This window comes from Cnephaeus nilssonii, assembly GCF_951640355.1.
Source record: "Cnephaeus nilssonii genome assembly, chromosome: 16".
Taxonomy (NCBI): domain Eukaryota; kingdom Metazoa; phylum Chordata; class Mammalia; order Chiroptera; family Vespertilionidae; genus Cnephaeus; species Cnephaeus nilssonii.
Genome location: NC_137087.1, coordinates 41,675,768 through 41,698,284, shown reverse-complemented (window position 1 = coordinate 41,698,284; position 22,517 = coordinate 41,675,768). Strand labels below are relative to the sequence as shown.

Sequence of the window (22,517 nt, the reverse complement as noted above, 5' to 3'; positions counted from 1 at the left end):
ATGGACAGACTTCTCTTCCAGCAGGATGCCTGGCAGGGGATGGCTTGCTCAATGGGGTTGGAACTGAGATAATTAGGATACTTTGGGCAGGAGGCCAGGGCATCTGTGCCAACAGCCCTGAGAAGGAGCTCAGGAATCCCCTCTGCCTCCTGAAGGAGTCTCTCATCTCTTTGGAATCTGAGGAACTCTGATAATTTTACAAACCTCACAGGATAGCTACTTTGATCATCAGAGTTTTGTGGGGGGTTTTAATATATGCATCAGATCTACTCACATAGAAATTCCTTGAGGATGGGCATATGCACTTAGCATGATGCTTTTCTCTTGATAGATTCCCTCAGGATCCCTGAGTGTCTGAACTGGAAGAGACCTTGAAAATCCTCAACTGCAAGCCCCCACTTCCTGGCATCCCCAGTTCTCATGTAATGAGGAAAGTGAGGTGAACCATTCAGAAGAGCAGGAGATAAGCAGGGACCCTGGTCATCAGTAAGAAGTTAGAGATGACCAAGGATAAGGGCCCCCAAGTTGGGGCTTGCTGTGTCAGGAAGAGAGAGGCAGGAGTCCAGAGAGATAGAGAGAGAGATGAGAACGACCATTGTGAGGACCGTCAAGGCTTTGCAGATGGAAGCCAGTATTCCTGGGCAGAGATGGGGATCCATTCAACATCTATTGCAGCATCAGAAATCTGCGAAGAGCCCTAGCTGGTTTGGCTTGGTGGATAGAGCATCAGCCTGCAGACTGAAGGGTCCTGTGTTCGATTCCAGTCAAGAGCACATGCCCAGGTTGTAGGCTCGATCTCCAGTAGGGGGCATGCAGAAGGCAGCCAATCAATGATTCTCTCTCATCATTGATGTTTCTATCTCTCTCTCCCTCTGCCTTCCTCTATGAAATAAATAGAAATATATATTTTTTAAAAAGAAATCTGGGAAGAAGCTTAGAACCTATCAAGCCAAGGTGAGTTCTCAAATGTCATTAAGGGTAAGGATAAACCAGTGTGTTTTGCCTGCCACTACTTTTTTTTCTTTAATTTTGTTATCTCTACTGAACACAAGGCACACAGACATTTGTCAGGCTGACTCCTGGGCTGAGTCTGGGTGCATTCACATATTCTGAGAACAAAGTAAGTGCCTTCACATATTCTGAGAACAAAGTAAGGTCACTGCCCTTCAGGGAGCAACTATGGCTAATTCATCCCCTTCCTGCAGGAAGTGCGGGCTTGGGCATCTGTGCTCCAGAATCTTCTTAGCTGTCATCTCCTGGGCCAGAGGCACTCATCCATGACAGAGCCTTCATCTCTGCCAAGGGCCTCCAGACAGCCGCTAAACCCTTACGGCAGATAGCTTCCCTTCTAGCTTTAATTCCTCAGGCCTCAGGGAAATTCCCAGGATTCTAACAGCTTTCTTTAAAATATTTTTTATTTCCCTGACTGGTTTGGCTCTGTGGATAGAGCGTCGGCCTGCAGACAAAAAGGTCCCAGGTTCGATTCCAGTCTAGGGCATGTACCTTGGGTGCAGGCACATCCCCAGTAGGAGGTGTGCAGGAAGCAGCTGATCAATGTTTCTCTCTCATAGATGTTTCTAACTCTCTTTCCCTCTCCGTTCCTCTCTGTAAAAAGTAAATAAAAAATAAAATATTTCTTATTAATTTTAGAGAGAGAGAGAAAAGGAGAGGGAAAAAAAAAAAAGAATGAGTGAGAGAGAAAGAGACATCAATTTGTTGTTTCACTTATTTATGTATTCATTGGTTGCTTCTTGTAGGTGCCCTGACCGGGAATCAACCAACAACCTTGGTATATCGGGACAATGCTAAACAACTGAGCTGCCTGACCAGGGCCAGGTCTCTAAGGGCTTTCAAACAACCAGCTTATTGTTTAAGCAGTGACAAAAAACTCAGATTAGGATAATCAGTGGTCACAGCGTATTATCCTCCACTATCCCTTAAAACAATAAAGGCCTCTTTGAGCCTTCCCTTCCCATTTATTTTTGCCACAGAAGAGTACCTCCCTTATCAAGTACCAATCATGGAGTGAAAGACCCAATTTAGAATCACAGTGGGGCAAACCAAGCCTTCTGGAAGGCGGGTGGCTACCTGTCAGCCCACAGACTCCCTGTCAAGACACCACATGTCTTTACTTGTTGAACATCTTGCAAACTCATTGCCCGATGTTCAGATCTCCCAGGTGACTGAGAAGAGGATTTCTGCCTTGGAGGGGGCGTGAGTCCAGATGATTGTGGCTCAGGCTTCAAGACTCTGAGCATCAAGGAAAGAAAGCCGTGCTTCAAGGAGGGATAAAGCACATGCTCCAGCCCTCTCCAGTCACGATCTGAAGAGAAACACAGATGGAACTGTAACTGGACAACCAATGGGTCCGGGCTGCCTGTCACTACTTGAGCCAATTCAGCAGAGTCAGTGTTGAATCATATATGAGCGTTTATTCCAGTAATGCGGGCAGTATGGGAGAGCAGCAGGGCAGCCACAAAAATCTACTCTGCAGACTCCATAAACCAGCGCCTTGTATAGTGTAGGACAAAGATTACATGGGGAAGTTGGGATTACAGGCATAGGGAAGTAGGCAATACCAGCTGGGGTTGTTAATCTTTCCATGATAATAGGCACCCCTCAGGGGTGTGGCTGGGCAAGCAGAGGTGGAGGCAGGGACAAATGCTCTGTCTGTTGGCGCCTCCCGTCTCCTCGCCAGACAAGTAACTAGGAGTTCAGGCTCCTAGGCCCCATTTCTGATTTGATATGTGACCCCCGGGCCAGGGTTCCCCTCTGCTATAAAACGAATTTTCCGGATTCCTGTATTGGGAATCCCCCAACCCCAGAATCTTGGAGGGAGATGATAGAAACTAGGCCTTAATGCCACAGCCTGGGCCAGGCAGGGGCCTCACCCCAGGCAGCCTCTGAATCCTTCTGGAGATTGATCCCCTTGAGCAAACATGGTCCACATTAAAGTAACAGTGGGAGGGTGAATGGTTTGAGCTAGCCAACACTGGTGAGAGAAACGAAGTTCTCATACCCAAGGAGTGACTACCCTGTTGCCATGGCAACAAGTAACCACCCACATTTTAAACCATTTAATCATTGACAATTCATCTCCTTTTAACTGAACAATGACAGTTTGTCTCAGCGGGCAAGTTTCTCTAAACCAGCCAACCAGCAACAGCCACACTCTGGTTCATCAACCAATCCCTAAACTCCCTCCTCTGTGCTCTTCAATGACTTTCACACCTCCTAGCATTTTACAGAAGATGACCTTCCTGCTCCACTCAAAGAGATTGCACCTAACAGGCATTGCTCTGCCTTCCTTATGCAATAGATTCAGCTTTTTGTTTCAGATATGGAGAGGTGGTCTTTTTCTAAGACACACTCATATTCTGGAATATTGCCTTCCTGGGAGTAATTCATCCTCACTTCTAGGGCGACTGCTGGCCTCTAAGGTGTCACTGGTGAATTAGAAAAAGGCCAACCTTTCTTCTAGACAAGGCCCCAATGAGGGCTGGATTTCATTTGAGGTGAGAAGGGAGGGCCACAATGCACTAAACTGAAAGATGACATTTCTCAGCCATTTCTGCAGCTAAATTCAGCCAAATTACTAATTCCTGGCCAATCAGATGTAAGTGGAACTGGCTTAAAGGGGAACAACTGGCTGGGCTGTGAGCCTTTTGGCTCTTCCTCCCTTCCTTCCTACTGAGTCTGGGCATCAGCCTGGATTGGGAATGGGATGGTTGGGGCTCCTGCAGCCCATCTTGGGAGCATGAGGTGACACTAAGGATGGAAGTCACACAGCATGGAGAGAGAAGCAGAAAAGTAGAGGAAGCCCAGGATCCCGAAGACCCTGTGGAGCCACCGCGCCAGCCTGGACTTCCCATCTACCTCCCTATTTCCCGGATATGAAAGAATTAACCCTGTGTGTTTAAGCGACTGTAGCCAGGTGTCTGTTACGGCAGCTGAAGATGATTCCTTACCAATGCAGAAGTCCCGACCAGAATGAGGGGCAGGGGCTTGGAGTGGTTAGTGAAGGAAGGTCTAATTTGGGGGTAAGAATGAATTTTCAGGCATCAGGATGCCAGGTTAAGAGTAGAGATCACCGAAACCGGTTTGGCTCAGTGGATAGAGCGTCAGCCTGTGGACTGAAAGGTCCCAGGTTCGATTCCGGTCAAGGGCATGTACCTTGGTTGCGGGCACATCCCCAGTAGGGGGTGTGCAGGAGGCAGCTGATTGATGTTTCTCTCTCATTGATGTTTCTAACTCTCTATCCCTCTCTCTTCCTCTCTGTAAAAAAAAAAAAAAGTAGAGATCATGCTGTTCCTCTTCATCCAGACTCCCTTCTGTCAGGTGGGGAGAGGCGGGCTCCACCTTGGGACAGTCTCCACTTTTGAACAGGAGCACATCTGCCATTGTCAGATCCCAGACCTTGTCACACTGGGAAGGAAACACGCTTCCTCTCTAGCACATTGGGCCATTTGCTCCTTCCCTCAGACTTACTCTGGGAAGCCACTCCTTTACTTAAAGCTCTTCCTGGACCAGATCAAATGTTAATGCCCCAGAAGCTGAGGGCCACTTGGTCTTCTGCAGCAGTGATGTGCCATGCATGTGGCTAAGCATTCTGCACACGCTATTTCATTAAAAAAAATTTTTTTTACTGATTTAAGAGAGGAAGGAAGAGGGAGAGAGAGATAGAAACATCAATGACGAGAGAGAATCATTGATCGGCTGCCTCCTGCACCCCAGCATGTGCCCTGACAGGGAATCAAACCAGGACTCCTGGTTCATAGGTCAATGCTCAATCACTGAGCCACGCCAGCCAGTCACATGATATTTTAGACTCAGAAAAGCAACCCCATTTTTTAAAATTTTTTTAAAAAATTGATTTCAGAGAGGAAGGGCAAGGGAGAGAGAGATAGAAACATCAATGATGAGAGATAATCATTGGGGATCCTCTACTGGGAATCGAGCCTGCAACCCAGACATGTGCCCTTGACTGGAATTGAACCCGGGACCTCCAGTTCACAGGCCTACGCTCTATCCACTGAGCCAAACCAGCTAGGGCAGCAACCCCATTTTTAGATGAGGAACCTGTGGCTCAGAAAGTTCAGCCACCTGCCCCCATCACACCTAGGATGTGTGGGCTTGAGCACAGCTGTAGAAGGAAACGCTCTGGAGTAGCTGCAGCTCCACCTCCGTGGTCATGATGGGCTGCCCAGTGTGATAAAGGCCTCTCCCTCCCCCAGAGCTTGGGCACCCAGACCATCCACTTCCTCTTTGGGGCAAGAGGCTAGGCCTCAACTTCCCTTTCCTCCTGCCCTGTGTCATAACAGATTACAGCCCACTGACCTAAAAACGGCCTTCCTGCTCCCCTGGGGCTCAGTGCTTTGGGTGCAGCACCCCTGTTCCCTCCACGTGAGCCTCACAGATGGTTTTGAGAGCAGTGCTACAGAAGGGGCTCCTGGGCTTAGAGTTGGATCTCGTGGCTTCTGCCCATTGACCGACTGTGCGACCTTTGGGGTATCACTGAACCCCATGTTTCCCCATCTGGGAAATGAGGACATTCACTCTGCCCTCCTCACTTAGATAACAAATGAGAAAGTCTTTTGGATCTCAAGGAAGTATTTTGGATAACAATAATTAGTTCACACTTATTGTCTACTCGCTATGTGCCAAGCAATGGGCTAATAAGCACTTCACAATTATTATCGAGTCCTCATAAACCCTATGGATAGGCTTCTTTTTTTTTCAATTTTTTTTTATTAAGGTATTATATGTGTACATATCTTACCATTGCCCCCCCACCCTACTCCCATATATGCCCTCACCCCCCAGAGTTTTGTGGATAGGCTTCTTATCTCCATTTTACAAGTGAGGAAAACTGAGGCTCAGAGAGGAATGTGACTTACTCCAAGTCACACAGCAAGTGGTAGTCCTTGGATTCTAACCCAGAGGGTGTAACCACAGGACCCATCCTACAAATGTGAGTGGTCCTCCTCACTGTTTGTAGGTGTGGCTAATCATGGAAATGGCCAGTGCTTCCGAGTGGAAGATGTTGCTAGAATTCAGGGTTGGGGAGGTTGGTTCTTCCCCAAAAAAGTGAACCCTGGGGTGCAGGGTTGGCAGAGTCTGTGCTCAGGACATGTGGATGCCTCTTGTTCTCTCACCACATGCTACCTGGAGGAGGCTCTGAGCAGTTATCTCGGGATGGAGGGCCAGCAGATGGCCAGCAGTCCGCCAATGCCCATTCCAGATTTGTGGTTCCTCCAGAGGCTCTACCAAGTGTGATGCAGACTCATTTGGAAGCCAGCAGGTGTCTCTGCCTAGAGAAAGGATGGGAAGGCTGTCATGACCATGGGCCTCTTCATCTCCCCATCTCATTTGCAAAATCCCAGCCTGCCTGGTTGGTATTGCTGCCTCTTTGTAGGGTTTTAGCCTTAACTAGTTATTATTTTTTTTTAACTAGTTATTTTTTAAAAAAATATATTTTTATTGATTTCAGAGAGGAAGGGGGAGGGAGAGAGAGATCAATGATGAGAGAGAATCATTGATCGGCTGCCTCCTGCACACCCACCATGGGGAATCAAGCCCGCAACCCGGGCATGTGCCCTGGACCGGAATCGAACCCGGGACCTTTCAGTCCAAAGGCCAACGCTCTATCTACTGAGCCAAACTGGCTAGGACCAGAAATTTATTTCTTACAGTTCTGGCAACTGGAAGTCAGATCAGGGTGCCAGCATGGATAGGTAAGAACCTGTTTCCTACTTCATAGCCATTGCCTTGCTCACTGTGTCTTCACGTGGTTGGGGATCTCTCTGGACTTACTTTTATAAGACACCAGTTCCATTCATGAGGGATCCATCCTCAAGACTTAAGCACCTCCCAAAGATCCTACCTTCTAATATTATTATTTTGGGGATTAAGATTTCAACATATAAATTTGGGGGGACACAAACATTTAGATCACAGTGTTATTGGTGGAAGTAGAGTTCTTTTTTAAAAAAAAAAATATATTTTATTGATTTTTACAGAGAGGAAGGGAGAGGGATAGAAAGCTAGAAACATCGATGAGAGAGAGAAACATCGATCAGCTGCCTCCTGCACATCCCCTACTGGAGATGTGCCCTCAACCAAGGTACATGCCCTTGACCGGAATCGAACCTGGGACCTTTCAGTCCGCAGGCCGACGCTCTACCCACTGGGCCAAACCAGTTAGGGCAGGAAGTAGAGTTCTTAGGGTACTATGGGGAAAAGAATTTCCCGAGGCCCCCACAGGAGTATGGGGTATCATGGGTTTTGTGGAAAGCTTTATTGATGATATAAGATTAAGGGAGTTTCTCTCCAAGGTCTCATCTCCATCGGTCCTGCCATGGAAAAAGTCCATCTTTTCTTTAGCAGGGCCGGAATTAAGGCCACTGCCTAGACTCTCCGCTGCATATTAAAGCACAGTCCAGTCCAGCATCTGGTTAGCTTAGCTTGTGTTCCCAGCCGCCGTCCATTGCAAGTGAAAGAAGCTGGATGCAAAAACTCTGTTGACTTCTGGTTCATTTAGAACAGCGATTTTCAACCTTTTTCATCTCATGGCACACATAAACTGATTACTAAAATTCTGCAGCACACCAAAAATGCTATATTTTTTGCCTATATGACAAAAAAAAATAGGTATAATTTTGATTCATTCACAGGGCCAGTTATTGTTGTGTTGGCTGTTGTCATTTTTTTATTTGACAATCTAAGGGAAAAGAGGTCAGTGCCCCTACCTAGTCATGTATTGCATGTTTTTTAAATTCTTGCAGCACACACCAGTGTGCCTCTGTGGGACAACAGTGTGCCGTGGCACACTGGATGAAAATCACTGATTTAGATTGACTTTCAAAGTGTCTTATTAATAGGAGCTTAAAAAAAATTGTAAAATGACTGTTTAAAGCCTAATCAGTCAAAACCCGCCAGGATCAAGTCTTAGTCTGACAAAATCAGTTTTTTTGATTTTAAGTGAGGGAGGGAATTCCTCACTAAAGGGGGAGGGTAGCATCTTTTGTAAGGTTTGAGTTCTGGCTAAAAGATTTTGGGGAGGATTGCAGAGAATTGAGAATGAGTTCTGGATTGGTTGCTGGTTCTGAAGTGGAATTAGAAGAGGAAATTAACAAGCATGGATTGAGTGCTGTTCATCTGGCGAGGACATCTTAGCCCAAGCATGTCAAACTCGTGGCCCACGGCTACATGTGGCCCACAATGAATATTTTTGCAGCCCGGCCAATATAACGGTATGTAAGAAACGTTTTAATAAAAATTTTGTAACTTAATTTTTACAATATCCTGTTATACATAATTATTAATAACAAACTACAACGTTTGCTAATGACTGATTACTATAATCGTGTTGCATTCATTTCCCTTACGCGCCTTACACACAGGCGCACCATTTCTCTCCTAGTGTACCCTAAGAACTATACTAGCAGCGAATATTTTAGCAGCCGATTGCCACATCATTAGCCTTGGACTGACTTGTTTGGTGTGTGCAACAGGAAATATTTTGCTTTTGGAGAACAAGAAAAATAGGTTTATTTGTGTTACACTTATTCATTTGTGCAGTTATTCAGTGTCTGGTAAGTTAATGCTCAAGAAAAAATATTAATTTTTATTAAAATGTTCTATTATTTTATATTAACAATTACTGTTATTTCTGCCCTTTGTATTCAGTATGTCTCTTATCGAAATAAACCTGTTTCTATGAAAATTGAAGCTTTTGTTTTTTTGCAGCCCACATAAACTTAAACCTTGTTCATTTGGCTGGTGTTAGCCTTTGAGTTTGACATGCTTGGCTTAGCCATTGGGTATCGCCACTAATAAATGAAAATAGCTAAGCAGGTTTAGAGTATCACTCACGGTTTTTTTCTCTTTTCAGCCAAACTGATTTTTTACCCTTTCAGGTTTGGCCAGGTTTTGACTCTTTCAAATAATGTTTAAATTTTGAAATTAGATTTTAAAAAATATAAATGTAAGTTGGTTGGTTTTTTTTAAACATCAATCAGCTGCCTCCTGCACACTCTCTACTGGGTATGTGCCTGCAACCAAGATACATGCCCTTGACCGGAATCGAACCTGGGACCCTTGAGTCTGCAGGCCGACGCTCTATCCACTAAGCCAAACCAGTTAGGGCAAGGATGTCTATTTTTATTTATTTATTTTTTAAAAAATATTTTTTATTGATTTTTTTACAGAGAGGAAGAGAGAGGGATAGAGAGTTAGAAACATCGATGAGAGAGAAACATCGATCAGCTGCCTCTTGCACACCCCCTACTGGGGATGTGCCCGCAACCAAGGTACAGGCCCTTGACCGGAATCGAACCTAGGGCCCTAGAGTCCGCAGGCCGACGCTCTATCCACTGAGCCAAACCGGTTTCGGCTGGTTTGTTTTTTTAACCTGCAAAGGAATTACAGTTTTATATGGCTCACCCCTGTGGCCAAGAACCCTGGCCCTGGCGTAGGAGTGGAGGGGATTCCTTAGCAACACAACTTCTTCCTGAGCGACAAATCTCCGAGCCCCTCCAAAGAATCCTGAGTCCGGAGGAAACGTAAGACCGGATGTTGACTGGTTTGCTATGGTAACGGACGCAAATCCGGAAGTGGCGCCAGAGGAAGAGGAAGCAGAGCGGGCTGAGAACCCACGTGGGTTCTCCGCGTGTTGCCGCGTCCCTGGCTGCCGGTCCTTTAAACTGAGTCGACATGGGTCGCTCCGGGAAGCTGCCCTCCGGAGTCTCCGCCAAGCTGAAACGCTGGAAGAAAGGCCATAGCAGCGACAGCAACCCCGCCATCTGCCGCCACCGCCAGGCCGCCCGCAGCCGTTTCTTCAGCCGGCCCTCAGGTAGTGGGGTCCGGTCCTGGGCACGCCGGCGGCGGGGTTCTGGACGGGCCTGGGTCCGGATGGGTCTGGCCTCTCTGGCCCAGGCATTGGGCCTTCCATCTTAGATTGTCGGGTCTGGAGCCTGCTGTAAAGGCCCACCTCCCTGTTTAACAGCGGCGTAAACTGAGTCCGCAGCAGGGAATGACTTGTCTCAGGGTGTCAGAGTTGGCACTCGTGGCTGTAATTAATCTGGTGACTCTTTACAAAGCGTTTTCACCTCCATTTATTTCCCATGCTCCTGAGTGCAGCCCCCAGCCGGTTCCCACCGGCGCTTATGCCATCAGGACAGGGAGGCAGGAACTTTGACCAGGAGGGTTCCCTTTTGGGCTTTTCTAAGTTCTAGGCGTACAGTGGGCTGATGAGGAAGACCGCGTTCAGAATTCAGCCTCTCGGGTTGGGGGCCTGGACGCCACCGGTTCGTTTCTTACAGGTGATGCTTTTTCTCCTGGACAGAAGGGTAGAAGTTGGGGTCTTACTTTGTGCCTCGGGTTTTCAGGAAAGAGCGACCTGACAGTTGACGCGTTGAAGTTGCACAATGAGCTGCAGTCAGGGTCCCTGCGCCTGGACAAGAGCGAAGCCCCGGAGGCGGCTATGGAAGACGAGGAGGTGCCGGCTCTCTCGGAGAAGTCCTCAGCCACCTTCCTAAGCGGTCTGTCCGACTGCACGAACGTCACCTTCAGCAAAGTGCAGCGCTTCTGGGAGTCCAACTCGGCCGCCCACAAGGAGGTAGCGGGAGGGTCAGGAGGGCGCGCGTTGGGGAAGAGGGACCAGACTCCTGCTTTTTATTTTTTTGGTGTCTGGTGACAGCAGCTGGGATTTCTGCATGATGCGTCACCTCTCCTACCCTTGGCATTCCCTACTTACTACTTCTCCTGGGGCAGGTTCCACTTTCTGCTTTTTCTAACAGCATCCCCCCTGCTCAAGTGTAAAGCCCTTCATGGGAGAAATATTTCCCATTCTTCTCTTCAACTGTACCTAAACATGATTTTTTACAAAGAATATTTTTGAGAAACATTTGTCGAATATTTCATGCCAAGTAACAGGTTGGAAAATGTTACTTATGTAACAACTAAGGTTACTATTTTTAGCTTGTATTTTAAAATTATGTATATTTATTCCTTTTCATTGTTTAAATGAAAAATGGCAGCATGCTGTCCTTCTTGGGAGCACGCTGAGCCATTCTAGTTCCCTTTGGTTCCCCAGGACATTACCTTGGCCTTTCCGTCTCCTGAGCTCCAAGGGCCCGCCTTCTTTTGCTTCTGTAACTTGTTTCCTGAGCTTAAGCAGCCCATCTGGCTCACTTCTACTATCTTTTTAACTTTCTAAATAAACTCTCTCTTATAATTAAAAAAAAAAAAGAGCCCTGGTCGGTTGCTCAGTGGTTAAAGCGTCAGCCTTCAGACAGAAGAGTTGCAGGTTCGATTCCCAGTCAAGGGAACATACCTCTGGTTCCAGGTTTGATCCCTGGCCCTGGACAGCCAATTGATGGGTCTCTTTCACATCGGTGTCCCTCCCTTCCTCCCTCCCTTACTCTCTGAAAAATCAATGGAAAAAATATCCTTGGGTGAGGATTAAAAAAAAAAGAAAAATGTCAAAATTATAAATGGTACCAATTTATGTGAGTACCATTATCAGGTACAACTGATGTGAGTAGAATGAAATGTGAAAGTTGTTCTACCAACTTCTTCCTGGTAGCTACTGTTAATGGGTCATTGTATAATCTCCCTAGACCCCCCCTGTCCAACAGAAATGTAATAGAAGTTATAAATATATTTTCAATATTCTAGTGGCCATGTTAAAGAATGTAAAAAGCAGGTAAAATTAATCTTTTTTAAAAATCCTCACCTGGGGGTATGTTCTCATTGATTTTTTTTAGAGAGAGAAGAGGGGATGGAGGGAAGGAGAGGGAAAGAAAGAGAGAAACATCATTCAGTTGCTTCATGTACTCAGGGATCGAACCTGAAACCTTTTGGTGTACGGGACAATGCTCCAACTGACTGAGCCACCCCGCCAGGAAATTAATCTTAATAATATACTTGGTTTTACCCAGTATATCCAAAATATCATTTCAATATATAACCAATATAAAAATAATGAGATGCTTTACATTTTTATCATACTAAGTCTTCAAAATCTAGTACGTATTTTACCCTTAAAATCTCCATTTGGGTGCTACTTGATTTGTATTTTTAAAAATATATTTTTATTGATTTCAGAGAGGAAGGGAGAGATAGAAATATCACTGATGACAGAGAATCATTGATTGGCTGCCTCCTGCATGCCCCCTACTGGGGATTGAGCCCACAACCCGGGCATGTGCCCTTGACCGGAATCCAATCCAGGCCACAGGCCAATTCTGCTGATACTTGTCCACTCAGCCAAACTGGCTAAGGCTTGATTTTATTTAGAGTTTATAAAACTTACAGTTGCAAAAGTAGATTCATGTGTATATACAAGTTCTAAATCTGTGTTTTCCAATAACTAGATCAAGTATTCGTTTTTACATTTAATTAAAATTTTAAAATTAAAGATTCAGTTCCTCCATCACATTAGCCACATTTCAGATGCACAGTAACCTCTTCTCAACATTACTGTTCTAGATTTTTTGTATATTTCATCTACTTTAAAAAAATTTTTTAAATACATTTTTATTGATTTGAGAGAGGAAGGGAGAGGGAGAGAGAGATAGAAACATCAATGATGACAGGGAATCATTGATTGGCTGCCTCTTGCACGTCCCCCACTGGGGATCGAGCCCACAACCCGGGCATGTGCCCTTGACCCGAATCGAACCCAGGATCCTTAAGTCCACAGCCGACGCTCTGTCCACTGATCCAAACCAGCTAGGGCTCATCTACATTTTGTTTAGGTTTATATTTTATATGCAGTGTTCTGCAACTTTCCCCCGACTGAACAGTAATTCTGTGTTAATGAATGTACATAGTTGTTCCTTATTCTTTTCAATAGTTACATAGTATTTGAGTCTGTCATTATTTATTAAATAATAGTATAATATTAAATCCCGTTGGTGGCTGCTTGGTTGTTCTAATTTGTTGCTGCAGTAAACACACTTGTACATAAAATGCTCACACATTTGGCAGGTATTTCTATAAGAGAGAGCATTGTAGGGGTGGAATTTTGGCAAATATGTTCTAAGCTTCCTGTGTGCTAGACTCTGTGGTGTGTACCTCTGTCTCTGAATGCTGCTCAACCTCTGGGCTACCAGAAGATTAATCTGTGAAGGAGCAAGGAGAAGAGGCTACCGTTGGGGGGGTTAGATTTGGAATAGATGTCACAGGTGCCTTCTTCGTACGCAGATCTGTGCTGTTCTGGCTGCTGTCACAGAGGTGATTCGCTCTCAGGGAGGGAAAGAGACGGAGACTGAGTACTTCGCAGCCCTGGTGAGTGGGTGTGACTTGGGGGTGGGTGTTCAGAGCAGCAAGTTATTCAGGCTCTAGAGGGAAGATGGTGCCCTGGCATGTGGGGAGCAAAGGACCACCTTGAACAGGTGAAAGTACTTCAGTCATTCTCCGGTGGCTTGGAAAGGCTAGTGGTATTTGCTGCATTTTTGTCTAAAACAAAAATCCACTACTCTGGGTTTTATCCCCTTGATCTATGAAGCTAAGTAAGGCCCAGGGGAACCTCTAGAAAACTGCTTTTCAAAGTGTGGTCTGGGGTCCCCAAGACCCTTTTGGGGAGTTGGCTAGGTCAGAATTATTTCCATAATAATACTAGTACATCATTTATCTCTTTTTCACTCATGAGTGTACCGTGGAGTTTTCCAGAAGTTACATGATGTCTGATGACATTATTTTGACAGCTAATTGAATTGTGCTTTCATATTCTTGTGGTTTGAAATTTTCTCAGTTTTAATTTTATTGTGGCAAATATCAATAGGTGTAACCTACATGAACAGAACCTTTGGGGAATCCTCAGTCATTTTTAGAGCCACTACTCTAGAGTGGGGTTGGCAAACGACTGCCCAAAGACATAATCTGACCCATGGCCTATTTCTTTACAGCCTGAGAGCTAAGAGTGGTTTTTATGTTTCTAAAGGATTGTTAAAACACACAAAGAAGAATATGCAGTAGAGACCATAGATAGATTGCAAAGCCTAAAATATTTGTTATCTGGCCCTTTACAGAAAAAGCTTGGCCATCTCTGCTCTAGAAAAATGGAGTAAATTACATAGCAATATAAGGTTTTTATCGTGTGCCAGGCAGTATTCTAATTGTTTCACACGTGTTCGTTCAACACCTTATAAGTACTGTTATCCCTATTTTATCAGTGAGGAAACTGAGTCACAGAAAGGTTAAGTTGCCAGCCCAAGACTAACAGTAGCATCTCAGGGATTTGAACCTTTGACAGCCTTCTTGGTCATAACTGTTCTGCTGGGCACGTGATGCCCCCCAGCACCCAGCTTGCCCAGCATGTCACATTTCCTGCTCACACCCCGCTGTGATCTGGTCCTCAGATGACGACAATGGAAGCGGTGGAGTCCCCGGAGTCTCTGGCCGCTGTTGCTTACCTGCTGAACCTTGTCCTGAAGCGGTGAGTTCTGGGTTCTGTCTGGACCCAAGGCTCTTTGTGGAGAGGAGAAGGGAGTGTGGACGGGAGGGGCAGGATCAAGGAATTGTTAAACAGAACAAAAGGATACTGGAGTATTGGCATTCTGCATCAGGCTCAGGGGGCAGCTCAGGAGCCTGTAGACTGGCAAGGGGGCAGCCCTGGTGCAGTCAGTGGGGCAGGAGTGATGGGGTGGAATGTTGGCGCCAGGGGGAAGGTGGGGAGAGGAATGGTGTGAGTTTATAGGGCCCATCTAGTGGGTGGTGTAGAGAATGGGTAGTGAAGAAGGCGAGGGAGGCAGGCAGCTCAGGTGCCATGGAGATCTCACTGTACGGGGTGTCGGGAAGGGTGAGCTCTGGTCTTAACTGTTGTTCACTTGCTGAGTGACAGGCCAGCGCTGCCTCCCTCTGTCCAGCTTCCTCCTTCAGACCAGGGCAGGGCTGTACCAGCTGCTTTTGGAGCCCCTCTGGGACGCTGACTTTCTCTGTTCTCGCCTGTAGCGTGCCCAGTCCTGTGCTCATGAAGAAGTTTTCGGATACCTCTAAAGCCTTCATGAGTATCCTGTCAGCCCAGGCCAGCAGTGGCTCCACCTCTGCCCTCCGATGGGTTAGTAGTTGGTTCTCAGTTCTCCTCTGCTGTCTTCCAGAACAGCGGCCAAAGCATGGGTGCTCCCTGAGAGGGGTGGGGACACTCTGTGGACCCTCAGATGGGTCCCTTTGGGATTTGTGGAGTCGGTGAGAAGCTGGGCTTTTCCCTGCCTGGCTGAAGAGGGTGGAGCTGAGAGACCCTGACTCTCCTCTTCAAGGTCCTCTCGTGCCTGGCCACCCTTCTGCGGAAGCAGGACCTGGAGGCCTGGGGCTACCCCGTGACCCTGCAGGTGTACCACGGGCTGCTGAGCTTCACCGTGCACGCCAAGCCCAAGGTGAGACCGCTGGGCCCCCAGGATATGGGAATGGATCAGCCACTCAAGGGGGTGGGCGGGGCGGGGCTGGCTTGTCTGAGTGGGATGGGGAGCGTGACCAGAGTCCTGGGTTCTTGCCTCTGAGGTCCCATCTGCCCAGCTCCCAGAAAGTGGGGGGCAGCTCCTGCAGGAGGGATGTTCACTGTCAGGCCCTTCTGAGTTCCTGCCGCCTCACTGGGTAGTGACAGGTCAGTGACAGTGGCAGGAGGGTTGAGGGGGGCTTTGGAATCACACCGACCTGAGTTGGATACTTGGACTCACAGCTTGTGCTGCGACCTTAAGCAAGTCACTTAATCTCTGAGCCTCAGTTTCCCAGCTGTGAAAGAGGGCTAATAATATCATCCTTGCTGTGAGGGTGTGGGGAGGCTCCGGTGATCCTCACAGGCCAGGTGCGGTTCCCGCGCAGGTAGGTGCTCAGTAAGTGCTGGTTGGCCATCATTTCCTCCTGAAATTCAGGGCAGGAAGCATGTAACAGTGACACCAGTCATAGTCATCACTCACTGGCTGAGCACTGTTACCCAGGTGGCTCACGCGTCTTTCCCTGGGTATCCATGTGAACTTGCCCTCCATTTCTTCAGGTCTCTGCTACAATGTCACTTTACTGGAGTGACACTTTTCTGACTGTCGGATAAAGAGTAATAGCCCTGCTTTATTGTCTGCAAAGTACTTTTACCTTCTGGTGTATGGTTGTTTGTTTCTGCCTCCCAAGTAGAACATGAGTTGTTTGCTCTGTTCGCTGCCACGCTGCCAGCACTGGGAACAGTGTAAGAACAGTGCTGGCTTGGTGGACGCTCCATGTTGCTGATGACTGAATGAGTGAATGGCTCCCTGCTGTAAAGATGAGGACATGGAAGCTCAGAGATTAAGCTGCTTGGCTTGCTTAGGGCTGTGTGGTGAGTTAGGAGGAAAGCAAGAATTAGAGCCAGGGTTTGTCTCACTCCATAGCTCAGGTGTCTATACTTGAAGCCCAAGGTATAGCATTGACCATGTGGGCGGTGTGTGGTCACTACTTTTTGGTGGGCGGTTGTGCCCACCACACCAGCTGCTGGTTGAATGCTGGCCCTGCCCTCATCCCCTTCCTTTGCTCCTCAGATCCGGAAGGCTGCCCAGCATGGAGTGTGCTCGGTCATCAAGGGCAGTGAATTCATGTTTGGTGAGAAGGCTCCTGCCCACCACCCTGCTGCCACGTCCACCGCCAAGTTCTGCATCCAGGAGATTGAGAAGTCTGGAGGTAGGAGCCAAGCTGAGGGTGGGGCCTGCGGGGAGGACAGGGCCCGCTGCAGTGAGTGGGCTGGAGTCTCAGCTCCCCTTGCTCTGCCAGGCTCCAAAGAGGCCACCACCACGCTGCACATGCTGACACTGCTGAAGGACCTGCTGCCCTGCTTCCCGGAGGGCCTGGTGAAGAGCTGCAGTGAGACTCTCCTCAGGGTCATGACCTTGAGCCATGTGGTGAGCTCAGGCTGAGAGCCAGCAGGCAGGGGCACACTGAGGGTGGTGGGGATCTAGCTGCAGACCCCAGGCCCGTGGTGCTGGCTGTCAGGGAACTCCCTGGTGAGGCCAAAGGCAGGGCCTGAGTGTCTCCCTTCCCTGGCCCTGCTCTTAGCTACAACCAAGGACTCCATCTCACCCCCAGTGTCAGGCAGGCTGGGCCGGCTTCTGGGTCCTGGTCCAGTTGGGAGCTGGCCTCAGATCAGAGCAGCGTGAGCTGGAACTGTGGTGGGGCTGGTAAAGCGTCAGTCCTCTCCCTGTCTTGAGCTCTACTCGAACCACAGTCACAGTTATTTCTCTTTTTTCCCCCCTAAGTTACTGACATCTGTGTGATGATGTTAAAGATACATAAAAATGATCCCCTACATTCTTGCCATTCTAGCACAATTCTGGTCATCTTTATGTGTTCTCTTGTAGTGTTTACTCATACACATATTTTGAAGTATTTATTATAAAAATAGCATGATCACTGTTTAAAAGGGAAAAACCTTTCAGGAGTTTATAAAGTAAAAAATACAAGTCTTTGTTTTCCCTTCAACTCACTTCCTAAGATAAATAGTGCCAAGAACTTATTGTGTACCCTTTCAGACATTTTCTCTCTGGATAAGTTAACATGAAAGCATGAAATACAGTTGTAATTATGGTATCCAAACCATTCATAACCTGCTCTTTTATCTTTTAGCCCTTTATGTTAAAAATACTTTGTTCATGTCCTAGTCAGTTTGGCTCAGTGGGTAGAGTGTTGGCCTGAAGGGTCTCGGGTTCTATTCTGGTCAAGGGTACATATCTCCATTGCAGGGGGTTGCAGGCTTGATCCCCGGCCCCGGATGGGGTGTGATTGGGAGACAACCAATTGCTGTGTCTCTCTTGTGTCGATGTTTCTCTCTCTCTCTGTCTCTCCTCTTCCAGTCTCTCTAAAAATCAGTGGAAAAATATCCTCAGATGAGGATTAACAACAACCAAAAAAAAATACTTTGTTCATGTTTCTAGATTGTCTTTGTTTAAATCATTTAAATTTTTTTACTGGCTGCCAAGGTTTACTGAAGTGACAGTGCTCTGAGTGTCCAGGTGCCGGGGGCATGTTTGAGGGTGAGGGGGCTGAGTCTTCCCCTAGCTCACTCGCTGGAGTGGGAGGTTGAGGAGCCCAGGGCTTGCAGGTTGCTCACTAAGCTTATGTGTCCTCTCCAGCTGGTGACCGCCTGTGCCATGCAGGCCTTTCACAGCCTCTTCCATGCCAAGCCTGGCCCAGGTACCCTGCCTGCAGAGCTCAATGCCCAGATCATCACGGTGAGACTTGGCGATGGGGAAGGGCATGGGTATGTTGGGGTGGGGTGGTCCTGTTACTTGTCTGCAGGTTGAGGTTGAGTGGGCTGGGCTGGGCTGCCCCATTGCAGGGGAATGGTAGACAGGCAGCCAGGAGACTCCACCAGAGCCACATCCGTACCCACAGGAGCTGGAGGAGCTGACTCTTGAGTTGGTGGTAGTTAATTTATGATTTCAGCAAGGTCTCATGGGATTTTGAGCAGGGGTTCTCAACCTTAGGGATCTAGTGGATGAATTTGGGGAAGGTGCAGAAACTCCCCCACATTGTTTGCAAAATGTGTGCTCATGTGCATTTTTCCAGAGAAGGGCTCTGTGGCTTTTGTCAGGTTCACAGTGGCTTGTGTGACCCAAGTTATACTCGGCTGCTCCTAGGAACTTCCATAGAAGCAGAACTGGAAGGGTTCATGGAGCTGGGAGGCCAAGGGGGTGCTGCGTTCTGGGGCCGCATGTGTAGGCCTGTCAGTGGGACATGCTGGGGCCTCGGGATGGAAGAGGTCTTTGTCATTGGGCTGCTGCTGGACGCATTTGCTCAGACACCTGCTTATTTCCTGTCTCACCTCTAGGCCTTGTATGACTACGTTCCCAGTGAGAATGACTTACAGCCGCTGCTGGCCTGGCTTAAGGTCATGGAGAAAGCTCACATCAACCTGGTCAGGTAAGGTGAGGTGGAGGCGTGGCCCAGGGCCTCCAGCCAGGCTGCCTGCCCTGCGGTGCGGGTGGGAAGGACATGAGCTGGAAGCTGGAGGGGGTTCAGGTTCCTGGGAATGACGGCAGTTCCATGTTGAGTGTGTAGCAGCCACCTCCTATTTTATGAGGCACGGGGCTGGGTGGCACAGCCTGTGTTAGCTGGGGCTGATGTCTGAGCGTTGGCCAACTAGCCGCAAGGATGGGTCGAGGGTACTGCCCTTGGGTGGGGCCCAAGTGCCATCCTGATCTTGTCACCCCTGGCTGTCATCCTGTGCAGTTGGTTTCCCTCTCAGAGGATATCATCCACTTTGCAGCTCTCTCCCACTCCCCACCTGAGTTAATGGTCCCCTCTTCGGGGACAGTCCTGTGAGCCCAGTTTCTGCTTTGTGTCTCTGTCATAACACTCACAGTTGAACTTGACCATTTAAATAGCAGTAGACTCTTGACAATTCCACTTTTCCCAAGTAAGGCTGAGAAGAATCGTGTGTCAATTGGTGACTTGCATTTTGCCTGGAAGGAGGGTCTCTAAGGCCCCCGAGCCCCGAGGCTCCACCTGTTTGTCTGTCTTCGCCTCCACTGAAGGGTTCCCGTTGGCCTGCTCCTCCCACCCCCACCCCACACCCACCCCCGGCACTATGTTTCACGGCATTGATCACGACCACCCCACGAAGAAGGCCTTAGCCCATTTCATAAACCAGAAACTGAAGCACTGCGAGCCAGCTGGTGTTGAGGCTATTCAGGGGCACAGCCAGGTCTGCCAGGCCCATGTCCTTTCTGTACCAGACCCTTCACCTTTCACCTGGAGGTGCTGGAAAATGGCAAAATAGCTTCATGCTTTGCTTCTCGGGATTTATCCCACAGGACTTCCACGTTGTGTCGGGATGTTTGTGGTAGCACCGTGGTTAATGGCAAAAAACCTAGAGACAGCCTAACCGTGCCCCAGGAGGGGACTGGTTACATATAAACAGTGAAATAATAGGCAGCCGTCAGGGATAATTGAAGTAGGTGTGTGCGTGCTGATGTGGAAAGACCTTCAAGATACATTGAGAAAAAGCAAGGTGCAGAGCAGCATGGATGCTGTGATTATTTGCAAACTACCAGGGTGTGAGTCCTGACCCACCCTCCACTAGCTGGGTGGCCTTGGGCAAGTTACTTGACTTTTTTGTGCCTCAGTTTCCTCACCTATGAAATGTTAAATGTAATAACACTTAATCTCAGTTTTGCAAGGTTTCATGTTCTGTGTTTTGTTTGTGGGGGCTTTTGTAGGCTTTAAATGAATGAATGCAGGTTATGTCAGTACTTGGCATGTGATAAATGTTACATAAATTTAGAGATAAACTTCTGGAAGAGTACTGGAGAAACTTAACCTTGATTTTCCCCTGGGAAGTGCATCTGAGGGTCAGTTGGGAGAAAGGTTTGGTGAGGAAGACACTTTATACCGTGAGCACCTGTTTGAATTTTTTACCACCTGTAGCTGTTACTTGAATGACAGCCCTTTCTAAAATCGCCCACGAGAAGAGCCCTGTAGAGCTCCCCACATCAGTAACCGTCATTGGACCTGAGCCATCTAGTCCCCCAGGATCAGGGCCACCCCGCCCCACAGAAGTGTTTTGTCTTGACAGGCTGCAGCGGGACCTTGGGCTGAGTCACCTCCCTCGCTTTTTTGGAACTGCCACGGCCTGCCTCCTCTCTCCCCACTCACAGGTGGTCACAGCTGCCACCCAGAGCCTCCAGGTACCACGCCCCCTGAGCCCCAGCTTTATGGGGGGAGCAGAGAGCACAGTGGGCTCAGCCAGCTGCCTGTCTCTCCCAGAGCCTGCCTCAGACGCCAGCTGCATCCTGGGCAGGAGGTTCTCAGGGAGGGATGGCTGCCTAGAAGCTTCAGGAAGCAGGCCCATAGGCGGGCTCAGTGGGAGTTTCTGTGGGAGGCTCACTGGGGGGCTGCCTTGGGCTTAGACAGCTGCGGCCCCTTTTTGCAGGAGATCCTGAAGGAATGTGTCGCTCCTCACATGGCTGGCATCGGCTCTGTGACCTCCTCAGCCTCAGGCCCTGCCCAGTGTGTCGCCAAGATGTTCAGGTGAGAGCATAGTATCTGAGATGAGAAGGAATACGGTGTGCCTTGTAGAAAGTTCCTTGTAATGAGAGGTCTCTGCTTGTCACTGACTGGCCATGTGCACAGTGCCAGAGCAGCTGCTGTTGATTTGAGCCCTGGCCATGTTCCATGCGCCATGGTGTGGTGCTCACGAGTGTGGACTCTCAGGCCAGTCATCTGGGACAAGCTCCTCCATCTCGATATCTCAAGGTCATCATCCCTTAAAGGGGGCTAACGCAGGTGAGGGTTAGATGAGTTAATATGTGCAAAGTGGTCAGAACAGTACCTGGCACCCAGTTAGGTGCTCAATAAATAGAAACTGCTAGTAGTCCTACTGACCCCATTTTACAGATGGACAAGCTGAGATCACCCAACTAGAATAGAAAGCAAGAATAGAGTTGCCCCACCCCTAGCCCATTCTTTTCCCCACACTGACCCCTGTTGGCCATTCTTGCCTAAAACCTCCAGGGGCTAGATTTTGGGAGATGGAGCCAAGCAAGGTGTGCACATGCAGGAGGGGCTGGGCCAGCCCTCCCTGGTGCAGCTTCCCATCCTGCCTAGACCACCTGTTCTTACCCTGCCATGCACATTGGGTCAGGCCAGGAAAGCATGGGCTTTGGAGGCCCAGTTTGGCCACCAGCAGAGTGACCCTGACAGGTTATTTCGTCTCTCGGAGCCTCAGTTTCACCATCTGAAGATTGAACAAATAACCTGCCCCACGTGTTTTTCTTTAAGCTCGAAGGTTGCATAAATTAAACTCAGCACAGGGAGCAGTGTGGGCACTTCATCAATGCTAGGTCTCCCCTTTGGCTTTCCAGGGGCCCTGCCCTAGCGGCCAGCTGGCGGTCTATAGCTCATGGTGTAGCTGTTGACTTCCTGGCCAGGGCCCGGGGGGCGTGGCCAGGGCCCTGACTGCTGCTCCCTTGGCAGGGCAGTGGAGGAGGGCCTCACGTACAAATTCCATGCGGCCTGGAGCTCCGTGTTGCAGCTGCTGTGTGTCTTCTTCGAGGCCTGTGGGAGGCAGGCCCACCCTGTGATGAAGAAGGTGAGTTGGGGAGCTGCTGGGGCCGGGGCAGGAAGTGGCACTTGGGCTTTTGGACTAGAAGGGGCCTGTGTCTCTGTTACCTCTGCACTTTAACTGCACCCACCGCCACAGTGCCCATAGCAGGTGCCCAGTACTGTGCCCCCAGGAAGCTGACTGGGCCATCATGGGAGGAAGAAAGAGGGGCAGGACCCCCGCCCACACACAGCTGCTCACTAGAGTTGGCTGGAGTTGATAGTTTTGAATAGGGAACCACTGTGATTCTCTTACCCACACCCGTTACCTTTTAATTTTTAATCCTTTGAATTTTCTGTAATGAATGAGGATAGTGTTTTAAGCAGCCTTAGGTCTCAGGAAGGTGACTACATGCAGCCCAGAGTAAACCATCTAAGGGTCAGGGGTCAGCTTTGGGAGAGGGTGGGACCTGTCCTTGTTGGCAGGTGGAGCAGCTCCCGGCCTCATGGCA

The 22,517-nt window shown here is 48.5% G+C and overlaps 1 protein-coding gene across 1 annotated transcript in view; it reads left to right on the top strand.

Moving 5' to 3' along the window:
• The first annotated feature begins 9,646 nt into the window (after nucleotides 1–9,646).
• RRP12 (ribosomal RNA processing 12 homolog) overlaps nucleotides 9,647–22,517 on the top strand; it is a 29,249-nt gene continuing 16,378 nt past the window's right edge. The window contains exons 1-13 of the mRNA XM_079793744.1: nucleotides 9,647–9,853; nucleotides 10,389–10,618; nucleotides 13,210–13,293; nucleotides 14,367–14,443; nucleotides 14,959–15,064; nucleotides 15,264–15,380; nucleotides 16,512–16,650; nucleotides 16,741–16,868; nucleotides 18,096–18,194; nucleotides 18,794–18,885; nucleotides 20,540–20,651; nucleotides 20,897–20,994; nucleotides 21,940–22,054. Of these exons, the coding sequence (XP_079649870.1) occupies nucleotides 9,715–9,853; nucleotides 10,389–10,618; nucleotides 13,210–13,293; nucleotides 14,367–14,443; nucleotides 14,959–15,064; nucleotides 15,264–15,380; nucleotides 16,512–16,650; nucleotides 16,741–16,868; nucleotides 18,096–18,194; nucleotides 18,794–18,885; nucleotides 20,540–20,651; nucleotides 20,897–20,994; nucleotides 21,940–22,054 (1,536 nt within the window). The 5' untranslated portion in view covers nucleotides 9,647–9,714. The remainder of the gene's footprint in view (nucleotides 9,854–10,388; nucleotides 10,619–13,209; nucleotides 13,294–14,366; nucleotides 14,444–14,958; nucleotides 15,065–15,263; nucleotides 15,381–16,511; nucleotides 16,651–16,740; nucleotides 16,869–18,095; nucleotides 18,195–18,793; nucleotides 18,886–20,539; nucleotides 20,652–20,896; nucleotides 20,995–21,939; nucleotides 22,055–22,517) is intronic.